The sequence below is a fragment of the Schistocerca nitens genome, chromosome 10 (genome assembly GCF_023898315.1).
Source record: "Schistocerca nitens isolate TAMUIC-IGC-003100 chromosome 10, iqSchNite1.1, whole genome shotgun sequence".
Lineage (NCBI taxonomy): Eukaryota > Metazoa > Arthropoda > Insecta > Orthoptera > Acrididae > Schistocerca > Schistocerca nitens.
In genome coordinates this window covers 107978738-107997326 of record NC_064623.1, presented here as the reverse complement: position 1 = coordinate 107997326, position 18589 = coordinate 107978738, and the positions used below count along the sequence as shown (strand labels likewise).

Genomic DNA, 18589 nt, shown 5'->3' with positions numbered 1-18589 from the left:
TATTCTCCACTCTTTTGGCTACAACATACTATTTTTCAACATAATTTACATTCCATGTTGTGGCTTTATGCCACCTTGCTGGAGGGGCCTTTATGCCCACATGGCATCACTCTATTGGTTTATGTCAGAGGAAATGTCTTGTTGCATCAATAATCTCCCAACCATCCATGTACTGCTTCCTGTGGAATGCATCCTTCATTGTGCTAAACAGATGGAAGCTCTTTATGGTCTCCTACTAGGTGGTAAGGAACTCAGCAGACCCACATATTTGCGTACCCCACTGGTGTGAGCACTACCAACGAAGACGTCCAGTTGTGCAGCAAGGTATTTGTTTGTGATCTGTCTTTCACCTCGAATGAGAGTGTCCACACTTTCCAACATTTCAGGAGCCATAGCTGTATGTGGTCAGTCTGCAGGACACTGTTCCAAAGATGGCAACTCCCCGTGCTTTTGTTCACTGCCAGGTTTCCGTACTCATTCTGCAAGTGCTTATGAAAATCTGTGATGCTCTGGTTTTCTGCCAAAAGAAACTCAATGACAGCTCTGTGCTTGGAACACACCTCCGTTAGAGATGACATTTTTAAGGCTACGTATAGCACTGCCACCTATCAGACCTCTAGTGTCTGAAGCAGGTATTTTCCATGATTTCCCACAACAAATTCCACATTTTTTCCACTGAAATAGTCCAAGAAAAAAAAGGTGTTTTGCATTACTTATTGAATGCCCTCATAAAAGAGAAATATGGTCCTAAGATAATGTTTGTAATTAATAGCATTAAATCAAGCATGGAAGCAGAATTTACTAGTGAATCTTTGTGTGCATATGATCTCTTTCTTTGCAACTGATTATCAAAATCTGTTTTCATTTAATTTCATTAAAAACAACAGTAATATTTTGATAATATGGGTAATAAAACGTACTCTTTTGATGGCTTCATGAATAGGCCGGCTATGATTATTATTTGCAGCATTGATATCTGCACCAGACTCTAAAAGCAGGTGGGCACGGTCTACCAAGTCAAGCTCACAAGCTGAAAACAAACAATACAATCACAATATTACAACTTGCAATGTAATACTACATTCTAGTAGATAATTGCAACATTTTAAATAAAGTCAAAGCAAACTATGAATAGTTTACATCTCTCTCTCTCTCTCTCTCTCTCTCTCTCTCTCTCTCTCTCTTTCGAACTCACATGCTGCCCCACCAGACAGATACACAGATTCATCTATTCAGTATAACTTTCTCACTCTGAAGAAATTCAGAATTGACTAGCAGCAAGTTCACTCAGCATGACTTGTCATTAAATCTCAAAAACTATTTGTCATTCAATGGAAAACTAATACAAGTTGCCCTCATTCAGCTCACATTCCTGGTACACTTTTGGTAGCACATCAAACCCACAATGTTAGAGTTTATCCTTGTGACATAACAATAGAAGAGAATGTCTCACATCAGGGGAACTTGAACGTAATTGCAGGTAAAATAATTTTGTCTGTGAACAGTACAAGCAATAAGGTTATTCAACTTCTCAACAACTTTCCACACAATTTAAAGTCCATAAAAAATATAAAACTACAAAAATTGCAGCAAATGGAGCAGGGAAAAGGGAATAAAAATGTCTTAAAAATTAGACTGACAGGAAGTGCAAAATGGCTAAACAGGAGTGACTAGCGACATGTATAACTAGGGAAAAGATAGAAACTGCCTACAGGAAAATTAAAGAGGCCTTTGGAGAAAAACAAAATGGCTGTATGAATTTCAAGAGCACAAATGGAAACCCAATACTAAGCAAACAAGGAAAAGTTGAAAGCTGGAAGGAATATATAGAGGGGCTACGCAAGAGAAATTAACTTGAAATCAATCTTATATAAAGAGGAAAGGAATAGATGAATATGAGATGGGAGATAAGACACTGCACGAAGAATTTGAGTAGGGTTGGATTGTTTGGGGGAAGAGGCCAGACATCAAGACAATCGGTCTCATCAGATTAGGGAATGACGGGGAAGGAAGTCGGTGGTGCCCTTTCAAAGAAGCAATTTAGGGAAATCACGGAAAACCTAAGTCAGGATGTCTGGACGCAGGATTGAACTGTCGTCCTCCCAAACGCGAATCCAGTGTGCTACCCACTGCGTCACCTTGCTTGGTGGAGAATTTGAAAAAAACACTGAAAGCCCTATGCTGAAACAAGGCCCCTGTAGTAGACAACATACCCTCAGAACTACTGATATCCTTGGGATAGCCAGCCATGAGTAAAAACTATTCCACCTGGTTTGTAAGATATATGAGACAGGGAAAATATCCTCAGACTTCAAAAAGAACATAATAATTCCATTCAGAAGAAAGTAAGTGCTGACAGCTGTGAATATTACTGAACTATCAGTTTAATAAGTCATGGTTGCAAGAAACTGACACAAATTATTTACAGAGAAATGAAAAAAACTAGTACAAGCCAACCTCAGGGAAGATCAGTTTGGGTTCCAGGGAAAAGTTGGAACATGTGAGCCAATACTGACCCTATTACTTATCTCAGAGTACAGGTTATAGGAAATCAAACCTATGTTAATAGCATTCGTAAATTTGGAGAAAACTTTTGACAATGTTGACTGGAATACACTCTTTTAAATTTCTGGCAGTAGCAGGGGTAAAACCAGCAACAGCAGACAAAGGCTTCCAGGATAAGGAATTACCCTTATTCTGCCAATGGGCTTGTCAAAGAGAGTGGAGGAGTGGACAGAGGACACCGTCTTGCCATACAGTGGGAAACTACCCCTAAAGACAGAATAATCAGCAATGATCAATGGTATGAGGATGCCGCAGATGGCAATGGCATTAAACATACATCATTTATATCCACAGGACATGTGGCCTATAACTGAAAAAAAATTGTGATGAGCTTCCCATTGGCAAAAAAATTCCAGCTTGGTCCACAATTCATATCTCTGGGAGTGGACTGCCAAAGGAGAAGTGAACATGAGAAAAAGACTGAATAACCAATGCAAGGGTAACAATCTTTGAGTTGGAGTGGGGAATGTAAGAATTATGATTCTCACAGGGAAGTTAGAAAATCTGAAAAGGGAAAAGCAAAGGCTCAACCTAGGTACAATAGGGTCATTGATGTGAAATGGACAGAACATAACAATTTCTCAGATGAACATAAGAAAATATCAGCAGCAGCAGAAAGTTGTATAACTGGAGTAATAACTTGGTGTGATGAGAAGGGTAGGTGGAAGAGTGAGTTATTCTGAATGATTTAGCAATAGGAATATTCTCATCAGAATTGGCAGCAACAACAATAGTTCAAGCATACATGCTGATGTCAAGAAGTGAATGGGATGGGATGAACAGTCTAGTAAGAACACAAAATGAATTGAGAGTAAATTGAAGAAAGATGAAAGTAATGAGGAATAGCACAAATCAGGTTACTGATAAACTAAACATCATAACTGGGATCTGCAAAGTAGATGGACTACAGGAATTCTGCTACCTTGGAAGCAAAATAACACACAACAGACAAAGCAAGGAGAACACAAGAAACAGATTACCACAGGCAATTACAGAATTCCTAGCAAGAAAAACATGTCTACTGTTATCAAAGACTGGCATCAAGCTGAAAAAGAAATTTTGTGAAAATGATCATTTGGAGCACAGCATTGTATAGGAGGAGGGAGGGAGGAGGGGGGAAGGGTGAGCACGAGAAAAGAATCTAAGAAAATTACCAAATTACCATAGGTGGACTGACAAGATGAAAAATGACAAACTCCTCCACAGAATGAACAAGGACAGAAATCTGTGGGAAATATTCACAAGAGACTGTGGCATGTGTGTGTGTGTGTGTGTGTGTGTGTGTGTGTGTGTGTTGGGGGGGGGGGGGGGGGAGCATGTTTCAACAAAGGCCTTGTTGGCCAAAAGCTCATTTTGTGACAGTCTCTCCGTTGTGCCTATCTGTGACTCGGCAGTTCCACTATACATGGGTAGCGGCTATCCTTTTCCTAATATTCTTACATTCACAAGAAGACAGGTCAGGATATATGTTAAGGCATCAAGGTATAATTTCCATGATACCAGAGAGACTGGAACTGATAGGGAAAGACAGAGATTGGAATGTTTTCAACAAATAAGTAATGATGTTGGACATTAAGTGCTACTGTGAGATGAAGAGGTTGGCACAGCAGAGAAAGCTATGGTGGGGTGCATCAAACTAGTCAGATGACTAAGGACCTGAAATTTAAGTGAATATCATCTGTTAATATTTCATTTGTGCATACTACTATCAGCTAAAAATGGAGAAATACACATTGTATCAATGCATACAGATTTTGAAAGTGCACTTCAAGTATGATGAATGCTATGTAGAGACCGTTCGAAGACTTGATGTAATCTTTTGTATGCAAAATCGGTCTCTTGTGTCAACAGTGTAGAGACTGGTAAGTAAATTCAAAATGTAGGATGGACAATGAACATCAGATCACCTTGACATCTTTGTTCTTGTTGGTCAGTAGAGAATGTTGCTCTCATCAGTGAGAACACTGCTATGGGTCCAGTGAAGTCAATTTACTGTGAGTCCTGTGAAGTCAATTTACTGCCTTTCTCAACAGTTAGTCATTCCAAGAAGTGGTTTGCATTCAATTTTAACAAAAGGTCTGCATTTGCATCCTTTTACGATCCAACTAACACAAGCTGAAGGCAATGTGCCATTTGAAGAGTTGAACATTTGCCAATTGGGTATTCAGAAAATAAGATTTCTACAGTCATTTTCATAAGAAAATAATCTTCAGTGTAATGGTACACATTCAGTTTAATGGTAACATAATTAAACAAAAGTGCCAGATTTTGATAACACAGATTCCATGTATTGTCCATGAGAAGCATCTTTATCCAGAATGAGTCACTGTTTGCTTCGGGTCAACGGGCTGATGGACTAATTGAGCCATACTTTCTTGAAGACGAGACTGGAAAAGCAGTGACAGTCACTGGTGATCATTATCACCATACGATAACACAGTTCTAAAGGCCATAGTTGCAAGAACTGAATGTGGAACACATGGTTCCAACAGGATGGGGCAATCTGTCACATTGCTGTTGCAACAACAAGATTGCTGAGAGAGAGATTCCCAGCTAGTCTCATCTCTTGCAATGGCAATCAGAACTGGCCACCGAGAGTATATGATTTGACCCTGTGTAACTTGTTTGTGGGGCTATGTCAAATTTTCTGTTTATGAGAACAATCCACAAACCATCCCTCAACTCAAGGCAAAAATTAAATGTGTCATAGGTCATAGGTCACAGTGCATCAGCAGTAAACCATGTCAGTATCTTCTGTAAAATTTTCCTGAGATAAAATAGTCCCCCAATCGGATCTATTTGTGGGGACTGCAAAAGATACAGACAACGTGAAGGAAAAGAATCCGAATTTTGACATAGCCACTTGGAATGTGAGAACACTGCTTCAGTGCAGCAAGCTATAAAATGTAAAACTTGAAATGGAATGACTGGAAATCGATATCCTAGGCATATCGGAAATGAGATGGCCCCAACCAGATGATTTCTGGTCTGGAGAATACAGAGTCATTCACACCGGAACTGACCAAGATAGACCAGTAATGGAAGGAGTTGGAATAATTTTGAGGAAAAACTATGGCTCACGTATCAAGGGATATGTGCAATATAGCTCTCAAATAATACTAGTCAAACTTGAAACTAAACCAAAGGACACTGTGATAATACAAATATACATGCCAACATCCACTGAAGAAGATGCAGTCATTGACAAAATATACAAAGAAATAAGTAATGCGATGAGAAATGTTGAAGGAGACGAAAATCTGATTGCCATGAGGGACTGGCATGTGATTGTGGGTGAAGAACCGAAGGAAGGAATTGTTGGCAAATATGGACCTGGAAGTAGAAATGAAAGAGGAGATCAACTTATCGAGTTCTGCTTGAGGAACCAAATAATTGTTGCAAACACACTTTTCCAACATCAAAAAAAGGAAGAAGATACACACGGAAGGCCCCTGGAGATCTGAGGAGACAACAGATTGATTACATTCTAGTGAAAGCACGTTTTAGGAACCAGATAAAAGATTGCAGGAGCTATCATTCTGCAGACATAGGCAGTGGTCGTAATGAAAAGTTCACTGAGATTCAAACGTTTGAAGAAGAAGCCAGTAAAACTTAAATAGGAACTAGAAAAACTGAAAGCTGAGGGACTGGCAAAGCTCTATGCTCATGAAACAGACAACCTAGCTAAGAATTTTCAACATGGTGGAGTAAATGAAGACTGAGATCAAATTAAATCTGGTATATACAAAGCAGCAGAAAAGATAGTTGGAAGAGCTGAACCCAAAAACAAGAGGAAATGGATTACAGCAGATATTATTGAGCTTATAGAAAACAGGAGATTATACAAAAATGCAACTGATGAATAAGGAAAAGCTGAATACAGAAGACTAAGGAAGTTAACAGAGAAGCTAGGAAAGCAAAAGAAATTTTTCTTGAAGAAATGTGCAGAGAAGTGGAAGAAAATATGCAAAATGCAAGAACTGATTTAGCCTACAGAACAGCAAATCAATTTTTTAACAAACGTAAAACAACACTCTCAGGCACAATAGAAAATAAGGGAAGGGGAAAATGTTGTTTGGTGAAGAGATGGAAAGAATACATAGAGGAGTTGTATGCCGGAACACCTCTTTCGGAGGAAGTAATAGGAAGAGCTTATAGTAAAAGAGTAGACGAAGATGACAAGGGAGATGACATTCTGCAAGAAGAATTTGACACAGCTCTAAAAGAATTATGGGACAACAAAGCAATGGGTATTGATGACATCCCTGCAGAATTAATAAAGAATTCTGGTTACAGCATGAAAATGATGCTGTTTAAACTTCTTAGGTCCATCTATAACACAGGAGAGATACCGACAGACTTCCAGAAATGTATCATTGTTCCTATACCAAAGAAGGCAGCAGCTACAAAATGCGAACAGTACCAAACTCTAAGCCTAATATCACATGCATCAAAAATTCTCATAAAAATAGTTCTGAAGAGAATTGAAGAGAAGGTGGAGGATATGTTGAGTGAAGATCAGTTTGGTTTCAGAAGGGGATTGGGAACAAGAGAGGCGATTCTGGCTCTGAGACTCGTTATCAAAAAGCAATTACAGAAAAATAAACCAACTTATATTGCCTTTGTAGACATGGAAAAGGCATTTGATAACGTTATCTGGCAAGAGATGTTCAGAGTGCTGAGGAAAAGTGGAATAAAGTACAAAGACATCCGTGTGATACTCAGTTTCTATAAGAATGAGGTAGCAGTGACTAGGAACTGTCACCATGAACAAGAAGCAAATATTAGAAAAGGGGTAGGGCAAGGATGTGCTCTCACTCCTCTTATATTCAATGCCTAGACCCAGGAAGCTATAAACCAAGTTCGGGAAACTACTGAAATGGGGATCAAAATTAATGGGCAGAAGATAAACATGCTACATCATGCAGATGATATTGCTATAGTCACAGAGACAAAAGAAGATCTAGAGGAAGTCCTCAGAACAATGGAAAAAATTCTATGCAATCAGTATGGAATGAGAATAAACAAGAAAAATACTAAAGTGATGGTATGCAGTACAAGAGCAGAATATGAACCTCTGAGTATGAGAATTGGAAGATAGGAGCTGGAAGCGATAGAGGAATTTACTTACCTGGGAAGCAAAATCACAAAAGATGGTAGAAGCTGGAAAGAAACTGCAACCAGAATACAAAAGGCCAAAATTGCATTCAATTGGAGAAGGAACTTACTCACCAGCAGCAACATCAGTCTGATAATAAGGAAACGTATCATGAAAGGTTCAATTTGGAGTGTGGTGCTATACGGATGTGAAACTTGGGCGACTGGAAGAGAAGAGGGAAGACAGCTAGAGGCCCTGGAGATGTGGTGCTATACAAGGATGATGAAGATCAGCTGGAGAAACAAAGTAACAAATGAAGAGGTGCTTAGAAGAGTACAAGAAAACAAATCTCTGTGGAGGCACATCCAAACAATAAGAGACAAACTTGTAGGGCACATTCTATGACGCAACAACATCATTGGAACAACAGCAGAAGGAGCTATTGAGGGAAGGAATCAGCGGTGGTGACCAAGAATATCATACATGCAACAGATCATGACTGATGTTGGATGTAACACATACGCGGAAATGAAGAGGAAGGCAGACAGAAGAGAGGAATGGCACTCTGCTGCAAACCAACCTCAGGGTTGAACACCAAAAGAAGAAAAGAAGAAGGTCACATGCAAGTGGAGGTTTGCTCCGGAGTTGTTAAAAATTTTGTCCACAGAGGGGATGTGTGTGGACGAAGCCATGGATGACATTTGCCTGATATTTTGTTTCATGTTTAATGGCAGTTTTTGTGTTTCATATTAACATAATAAATTATGTGTTTCATTATTAAATTAAAAATTTTGTTTTTTATGGGATGCACTATGATTAAGTCAAATCCAGTAACATCCCGTGCACTGTACTACATACGATCAACAAGCTAATTACATATATTACAGGTTCAGACTACAGTTTGTATCTCTGCTAATTTTCTTGTTGAGTTGCGATAACAGCCTAATTTTCAGAATTGATTGATCTTTTTCAATTACTGTGAAGTAACAGTGGCAACAATTTTTCAAGCAAGTTGTACCACAGCAACCATCTGAAAATTTCTTTGCACTGATTCCTGTTCCTCAAGAATCTGTGAATCTACATGTATAATACATTTTTCACTGAAATGATTTGTAAAAGGAAACCACTGCACAATGACTGCATTTAAATAACTATTAACACCTAGAAACTTAAATGAAAAATAATTATGAAAAAAACAATTAAAATGATTTATCAGTGTAGTTAGTTTGGTTTAAATGCTTTGGTCAACAATGATTTTTGCAAAAGATAGTGGCTATGTGCGTTTTAACTGCTACAGAAAGCTAGGTTTCTGTGCCTCTATGCTTTGTTATCTGCCTCAAGTTATATACGATGCTATACAAACTTTCCTGCAAGTAAAGAAAGACTTAAATGCTTATTACAATATGGTGATGTGGCTCTCAAAGGTAAAACAAAAGATAACTGAAATGACATGTGTCATGTTCCAAAGAACAAAAATGTTGTGATTGTATATGAGAAAAAAGTAAAGACTGATTGTAAGTTAGTTATCAAAATTACTAACAAAAGATATGGAATAATTTATGGCACACCAGCAGCAGCTGATGCCTTATAACAGACTGGTACATACACTTTGGTGGATCAGCACATAATCAAAGCAAACATGTTAATTAATTTGATAATTCCAACACCCAGAAGGAAACGTCACCAACTTGATCACATATTTTAAGGAGAAAAAAGTACACATGCAAGATATCAGCCCAGCTACTGATCCCACAGGAAAATTTGGGCCATAATTCCGACAGTATGCAGTTATAACGTTCTGAAAGTACAGCTTTTAAACATATGCACACACTGGTTATCACACACTCTGCCCCATTGCAGCTTTTTGATGCCCAAGTGCAAAATATTGAACAGTTCAGTGAGTAAGAGGATTATGAAATGCTGTTTTGACATTGGTAAGATGCTTTGCAGTTACATAGTTCCTTACGTGTAACTGGTGCCAGAGATCTCTTTGCTTTCAACATTTGCAGTACAGAAATACAGAGTAAATGAATAACACATTGATAATGTGAGCAGATGTCCTACATTAGGCAGGACTAAAAGTCTTGTTTTGCATCAATCAGTTGAAAAGTTTTAAGTTACTAACAGCCAACAAAGCAAACTGCTGTTTATATTATGGGTCTGCAGCACACCATATAATGGAGACGATGTGTCAGACAGGAAAAACTAAAATACTACTAAAAATGTAAGTTTTGGCCAAAAGGCCTTCTTCTGAAGTAGACATCACATCACACACACACACACACACACACACACACACTTGCACACACACACACACACACACACACACACTTGCACACAAATGACCACTGTCTCTGGCTGCCAAGATCAGACTGCGAGCAACAGCGCACAATGGGAGAAGCAATCTGGGTGGAGAGGGGAAGGAGGAGGCTGGGGTGGGAAGTATATTGAAGGGAGAATAACCACCTGTGCAATTCAGAAAAAAATGATGATCCCGATTCCACAGGCTGTGAGGCAGTCTTTGAAGTGAAGAACACTGTGCTGGGCAGCGTGCTCAACAACTGGGTGGTCCAGCTGTTTCTCGGTCACAGTTTGGCAGTGACCATTCATGTGGAGGGACAGTCTGTTGGTTGTCATGCTCACATAGAATGCAGCAGAGTGGTTGTCACATAGGTTGTAGATTACATGATTGCTTTCTCAGGTAGTCCCGCCTCTGATGGCATAAGTGATGCTTGTGATGGGGCTGGAGTAGGTGGTGGTGATGGGAGGATATATGAAGGTCTTTTGATCAAAAGCTTACTTGTTTAGCAGTCTTTTTGTTGTGTCTATCGACCTGCCAGTGCTTTCGTTTGGTAAGTCACATCTTCTTTGTTTTTAGATATAAGTCTTTTTGTTATACCTGTTTGTGACTCAACATCTCCACCATATAGTGAGTGGCAATTATCCTTTTCAAATATTTCCATTATTCCATTCTGGATTTCCCATTGTCTGTGTCTACAATACATCTACATCTGAAACCAAGGGAAAGCACATTTGCAGACCAGTGAACTGAGCCAGTCTGCACTATCAACTAACACTTATAATCGCTTGTGTTTGATGTGAATGCTCATAACAAAAACGAAAACTGTAAATACATATGCATAAGTGTGAGTTAAAAAAAATTCGTTACAGTTGTGACTTTGGTAGCTGATGGTACTGCGTTCTGCATTTGTGAAATAATAAAATACAGTGAACTTTAGTAAACTGCAAGTGCTAAAAGACTTGAAATTAATAATATGCCAGTGCCAGAAAGGAAGTGTGTTTTTAATAACGAATAACAAAAAAAAATACCCATACATGAAAAAATCTATTTTTACTTTCAGTATAAGCCATGGGATGGGCGTGGGTGTGGGGGTGCAGAGGAGAAGGGGGTGGGGTGGGGAGGGGGGGGGGAGGTGAACAGATATCTCACTACATATCAAAAGAGAGAAACATAAAAGAATGGTGTGTGTGTAAGTGCTCTTGTAGCACCACATTGACTATACATTTTAAGTGAAATTTTTGGTGATAAAGTTATGAAATTAGCAACTATTGAAGGAGTACTTGCTTACCACACTGTCCATCACAACTAGTCTTTCAGATCAATGGACTGTACTGCTAAACTAGTCCACTGTACTTTTGAACCAAAACATACTTGCAGCCATAGCTAAACTGAGGCAATTACATAGCTACTACTGTTATAATCTCTATTTTTTCCTTTAACATTAATACTGTATAACACGTGGTATGTCCATAATGTTCTGTACAAACTGAAATTCGTTCAATCTGAGTATGCCAGGTTAGGTGTAAGAGAGGGTCTGAAGGCCCTAATCTTGCCAGGTAAAATAAATGCATAAATAAATAAATGTTTTAGCCATTTGCCATTTCTCAACTAGAACATGATCTGCAGAGATCTAATTTTTTATTTCCATAATGCCAGATGCATCAAACCATAAGCACATAAAAATATTTTCATTGCTTGTTAAATACTTTAATCCTACTGAGGGGATTCAAGTTAAAATACTAGATGCAAAATCTTTGCCTGAAGGAATTTCAGAAATCATTGCTCCAATTTTGAGCGAGTGTTTGAAAAATAACAACTTAAAATAAAAAAATTGCTGTAATACAAACTGCAATTCTGAAGGTTTATCCAGGAAGGGTGTCAACAACATCTTGACAAAACTAAAAGGAAATTTAGGTCATAACTTACTTGAGGTTGGGTGTTCTGCTCATATAATCCACAGTACTATCCAGATGGTTGATGATGTCCTTCCTATTGATATCAAAGACACTGTTCATCAAATATATTCTTATTTCTATGTGTACCCTGTATGGGTTAAAAATCTTAAAAATAAAAAATAAATAAAATAAAATAAAACAAGTATTGGGCTATGGTAAAACAAGGTGGCTTGCTTTACTCTCTGCAGTCAAAAATCCTCTGACAATGTTTATTCCTCTGAAATCACATTTTGGAACTCAAAATAAAGATACATTTGCTATCAAATCATTCTCTGGAAACCCTTTATCACAAGCCTGTACTTTTTTCACAATCAAGTACCAACTTTTCACACTGCAGTTCAAAGAATAGAGTGTCAAACAATAACAGTTTTTGAAGTAAGTACTGTGATAAATGTTTTAAAAGCTAAATTAGTTACCAAGTGTGAAGACTGTTTCATAACATTATATGTCAGATCAATTCTTGGTAAATCAGAAAATGAGCTTATCAGCAGAGACCGCAAAATCTGAACAGTACGTCCACACATTTTATCAAACTGCAACGGAATGTTTAAATAAGTGCTCTGAATCCACTGAAAGTTCACAGGACTACAGTCTGGCAACACTGAAGGCAGGGGCACCACAATACAAGGATGCACAAAAGACTGAAGGTTTCATTCGTGAAATGGCTCTTTCAACTATAATAGTAGGTGATACTGGCCTGAATGAAGAGTATGTATCTATCAAACAGTATATCATCACCATCACCATCTTCTTCTTCTTCATTTCAAACATTAGGCCTTTTTTTGTTTCACTTGTTCTGGTACCCATCACTTCCTCAGTGATTTCTTCTTCCAACTGGCTTAAAGCATCTTATGTTGTTGTTGTTGTGGTCTTCAGTCCTGAGACTGGTTTGATGCAGCTCTCCATGCTACTCTATCCTGTGCAAGCTTCTTCATCTCCCAGTACCTACTGCAACCTACATCCTTCTGAATCTGCTTAGTGTATTCATCTCTTGGTCTCCCTCTACGATTTTTACCCTCCACGCTGCCCTCCAATGCTAAATTTGTGATCGCTTGATGCCTCAAAACATGTCCTACCAACCGATCCCTTCTTCTAGTCAAGTTGTGCCACAAACTTCTCTTCTCCCCAATCCTATTCAATACCTCCACATTAGTTACGTGATCTACCCACCTTATCTTCAGCATTCTTCTATAGCACCACATTTCGAAAGCTTCTATTCTCTTCTTGTCCAAACTATTTACCGTCCATGTTTCACTTCTATACATGGCTACATGCCATACAAATACTTTCAGAAATGACTTCCTGACACTTAAATCTATACTCGACGTTAACAAATTTCTCTTCTTCAGAAACGATTTCCTTGCCATTGCCAGTCTACATTTTATATCCTCTCTACTTCGACCATCATCAGTTATTTTACTCCCTAAATAGCAAAACTCCTTTACTACTTTAAGTGTCTCATTTCCTAATTTAATTCCCTCAGCATCACCTGATTTAATTTGACTACATTCCATTATCCTCGTTTTGCTTTTGTTGATGTTCATCTTATATCCTCCTTTCAAGACACTGTCCATTCTGTTCAACTGCTCTTCCAAGTCCTTTGCTGTCTCTGACAGAATTACAATGTCATCGGCGAACCTCAAAGTTTTTACTTCTTCTCCATGAATTTTAATACCGACTCCAAATTTTTCTTTTGTTTCCTTTACTGCTTGCTCAATATACAGATTGAATAACATCGGGGAGAGGCTACAACCCTGTCTCACTCCTTTCCCAACCACTGCTTCCCTTTCATGCCCCTCGACTCTTATAACTGCCACCTGGTTTCTGTACAAATTGTAAATAGCCTTTCGCTCCCTGTATTTTACCCCTGCCACCTTCAGAATTTGAAAGAGAGTATTCCAGTTAACATTGTCAAAAGCTTTCTCTAAGTCTACAAATGCTAGAAACGTAGGTTTGCCTTTTCTTAATCTTTCTTCTAAGATAAGTCGTAAGGTTAGTATTGCCTCACGTGTTCCAACATTTCTACAGAATCCAAACTGATCTTCCCCGAGATCCAGTTCTACCAGTTTTTCCATTCGTCTGTAAAGAATTCGCGTTAGTATTTTGCAGCCATGACTTATTAAACTGATAGTTCGGTAATTTTCACATCTGTCAACACCTGCTTTCTTTGGGATTGGAATTATTATATTCTTCTTGAAGTCTGAGGGTATTTCGCCTGTCTCATACATCTTGCTCACCAGATGGTAGAGTTTTGTCATGACTGGCTCTCCCAAGGCCATCAGTAGTTCTAAATGAATGTTGTCTACTCCCGGGGCCTTGTTTCGACTCAGGTCTTTCAGTGCTCTGTCAAACTCTTCACGCAGTATCTTATCTCCCATTTCGTCTTCATCTACATCCTCTTCCCTTTCCATAATATTGTCCTCAAGTACATCGCCCTTGTATAAACCCTCTATATACTCCTTCCACCTTTCTGCCTTCCCTTCTTTGCTTAGAATTGGGTTGCCATCTGAGCTCTTGATATTCATACAAGTGGTTCTCTTCTCTCCAAAGGTCTCTTTAATTTTCCTGTAGGCAGTATCTATCTTACCCCTAGTGAGACAAGCCTCTACATCCTTACATTTGTCCTCTAGCCATCCCCGCTTAGCCATTTTGCACTTCCTGTCAATCTCATTTTTGAGACGTTTGTATTCCTTTTTGCCTACTTCATTTACTGCATTTTTATATTTTCTCCTTTCATCAATTAAATTCAGTATTTCGTCTGTTACCCAAGGATTTCTATTAGCCCTCGTCTTTTTACCTACTTGATCATCTGCTGCCTTCACTACTTCATCCCTCAGAGCTACCCATTCTTCTTCTACTGTATTTCTTTCCCCCATTCCTGTCAATTGTTCCCTTATGCTCTCCCTGAAACTCTCAACAACCTCTGGTTCTTTCAGTTTATCCAGGTCCCATCTCCTTAAATTCCCACCTTTTTGCAATTTCTTCAGTTTCAATCTGCAGTTCATAACCAATAGATTGTGGTCAGAGTCCACATCTACCCCTGGAAATGTCTTACAATTTAAAACCTGGTTCCTAAATCTCTGTCTTACCATTATATAATCTATCTGATACCTTTTAGTATCTCCAGGATTCTTCCAGGTATACAACCTTCTTTTATGATTCTTGAACCAAGTGTTAGCTATGATTAAGTCATGCTCTGTGCAAAATTCTACAAGGTGGCTTCCTCTTTCATTTCTTCCCTCCAATCCATATTCACCTACTATGTTTCCTTCTCTCCCTTTTCCTACCGACGAATTCCAGTCACCGATGACTATTAAATTTTCGTCTCCCTTCACTACCTGAATAATTTCTTTTATCTCGTCATACATTTCATCTATTTCTTCATTATCTGCAGAGCTAGTTGGCATATAAACTTGTACTACTGTAGTAGGCATGGGCTTTGTGTCTATCTTGGCCACAATAATGCGTTCACTATGCTGTTTGTAGTAGCTAACCCGCACTCCTATTTTTTATTCATTATTAAACCTACTCCTGCATTACCCCTATTTGATTTTGTATTTATAACCCTGTATTCACCTGACCAAAAGTCTTGTTCCTCCTGCCACCAAACTTCACTAATTCCCACTATATCTAAGCATCTTATATGGAGAGGTAATCTTTCTCCACTTATTCTTTCAAGACATTCATTCCAGTTTCTTCTGTTTTCTTGTATTTTATTTTTATTTTCTTGTTTGTTACTGAAGATATTAAATATACTCAGTTCTTCACTAATTCATGTATTTCTAAATCTGTCATCTGTTGTGCATTCCTTTACTGCTCTATAAAACTCATCTCCATTCTTTGTATGTGACTTTCTTGGTGTTTAGTTATAACCCATGATTCATTTCTGTAAACAAAAATTGGAACTGTCACTGTCTTATAAAATTTCAATTTTGTCCTTTCTTCGCTTTATTTTTTTAGACATCTGTTTAACATTCCACATACATTCCCAAACTTTGCTAATTTCTTCTCTACATCTTCATCATACTCATATGCGACATCGCAACCTAAATAATTAAGATGTTTGACCTGTTCTATTGTTGCTTATAATATATACATATATTATCACCAAAGATATTAGAAAAATGGAGATTGAAAAAAATAATCTAGTGACTGTTGGGTAGAAATTATTTCACACAATAACATGAACAATGTGCCTTATACCAGTTTCTCTAAATGTATTAAACTCTATTCTTTGTTTACCTGGAACTAACACCCTCACTGAATGAGTGTTTTCTGATAAGAATGGTTTGTGGACAAATGACAAGGATACTCTTTCAGTATAGAGTTTGAAAACTATGCTAATTAATAAGGTGAGCTTTACTCACACTTCTGTAAATTTTTACAAAATGTTGTGTGGTAAATTGGACTAACTGAAGATGAACTATTCATCAGAAAAATATCAATGAGGAATGATTCCTGCACTAATAATTCGTCAACTGTTTGGTTGGAGTGAATTCAGAGCTACTATAACCACATTATTTCTTTTTATATTTATTTATTTACTAATTTATTTACATATTATTAGCTTCAGAGCTTCATATTAATGATGAAACAATTCCATGCATTCTCTTTTGCCCTTTGTTCCACTGACAAAAATTTACACTGTTCCATTTTCTTGTTTAAAAAAAAAAAGCTCACCTTAGTCATTAAAGAAGTAGCACAGATTAATTATTAACATCGCTGTTGTGTGTTACTTTCCTTGGATTTTAAATCTAACACTGTTTAGCTGAAGTACACTTGCAGGTGATGTGCTATTCTCCAATGTGAATGGCACAATCAAATTGTATATCGAAAATTGTTCAACTACATTTGAAAATAATTCTTCAGTTGCTTAGAATTATTCATTTTGATTTTTTGGGTGTGTATATATAGCTGCACATTATCAATATGAGAATACTGTCAAAATAATGTTGAATTTATATGTGCATGAAGTTGACATATTTCGTACTCATATTACTTACCTATTTCTCGCATAGAAAAACAAGTGGCTCTGAACGAGATTTGAAAACACATTGGACAGATGAGTTCACCTCTGCCCTCCTATTCCCTCTCCATTAAAATCGCATGAATGAGCAGACTGTAGTTGGCATTCCACTGTACAGTACTTCATGCTTGAGCATTAGGCAGAGCGAGTGACAAACAACTAGTACACATGAAAGTTTAAAAGCTGTACCTTCTGAAGTTTGCAACTCAGTACTATCAGAATTATAGCCCAAATTTTCACACGGGATCGATTGCGGCTGCAAATCTCTTGCAAGTGTACTTTTTTCTCCTTAAAATATGAGATCAAGTTGGTAACATTACCTTGTCAGAGTACAGATTATGGTAGTCTACAACAAGAACACATTTTAATCAGTGATGCAATTGAAGCATGATAAAGGTGTCACATACAGCAATGTGGAAATAACTCTAGTGAAAAATGTCTACGAGGTTAACAGAGCAGACTTCCTCTCCAGTTTTTTACCTCTCACAGTAAGTAATCTCACATTAGTTCATTCGAATTTTGTGGGGTGATGAATATGCCACCCACTACAGGAGATAGTTACTCCCTAATTCTGATTTATTACACTCAAAAATAAGAAAAACAGAAACATTTCAGAATCTCTGTAAGAAATAAACTCAACAGAGGGTCTCAAATCACAGACTGGCAAAATGTAAATGAGAACTTACTAATTTTCTAAAAGCAAAGATTACCAGATATCTTAAAAGTGTAGCATAAAGTGCAGAAGAAACTGATATAGTCAAACATTATTTAAAGAATGCTGTTAAGAAGCACAGTGTCTACACTATGAAGCTAACTTACCGACAAAGTTCTGGGGAGAAGCAGTCTCTGCAGCAGTGCTGCTCACAAACAGATTCTCATGGAGACTCTGTACGAGATGACAGCAAAAGAAGCGAAGACAAGAACAACACTAGGCATTTGACATCTAGGAGTTTTTGGTGGTACAGTGCACATCCACATTCTGAATGCCAACAGACATATAAGGGACAAGAAAAATACCGGAAATACTTCATGGCTACTGTGCAAAAAGCAAAACATGCTGTTTATGTGAACCAACTCATCACAGAGCAATAAAGGAAAGGGATGTAGTTTTCAGTGGTGAAATGATCCACAAGGTTCGAGTGTAGTCAATATTTCTTCTTTGTAACAATAGTATCAAGAGACCCACAATAATTCTGATCATTAACAAGAATAAAACTGAATATTTAAACTATCCATGGATAAGGAGGATAATGAAATTACAGTAACAGGATCAGAGTAAGTTGAATCAGATGTATGGAACTATTACTCATTTATGAAACATGACCTCTCAAGAAAACTGCATGAAAGAATTCAGTCCCAGTGAAGATGCTGAGCTGCCACAGCTTCTGAGATCTGGCAGAATACGTAAACCTAAGAAGCTGGATGAGTATGTGCATTTTTTCCACAGGTTTACCCGACTCAGATCCGGGAACACTGAAGTTCAATTAAGATAGAAGCTCAAGCAACGAATTAAAATTTGTCCCATGGCCGGGACTTGAGCCCAGGTCTCCTGCTTACTGGGCAGATATGTTTCCCACCACACCATCCTGGAATTGCAGCTAACACTGCTACACACACTACCCTGGTCCAGTGCCCTCCCTAAC

At 38.0% G+C, this 18589-nt stretch overlaps 1 protein-coding gene across 6 annotated transcripts in view; it reads right to left on the bottom strand.

Annotated features, from left to right (window-relative positions):
• LOC126210645 (ankyrin repeat and protein kinase domain-containing protein 1-like) overlaps positions 1-18589 on the bottom strand; it is a 206979-nt gene that overhangs the window by 125447 nt on the left and 62943 nt on the right. For all 6 annotated transcript variants that reach the window (XM_049939966.1, XM_049939965.1, XM_049939968.1 and 3 more), the window contains one exon: positions 921-1030. In XM_049939966.1, the coding sequence (XP_049795923.1) occupies positions 921-1030 (110 nt within the window). The remainder of the gene's footprint in view (positions 1-920; positions 1031-18589) is intronic.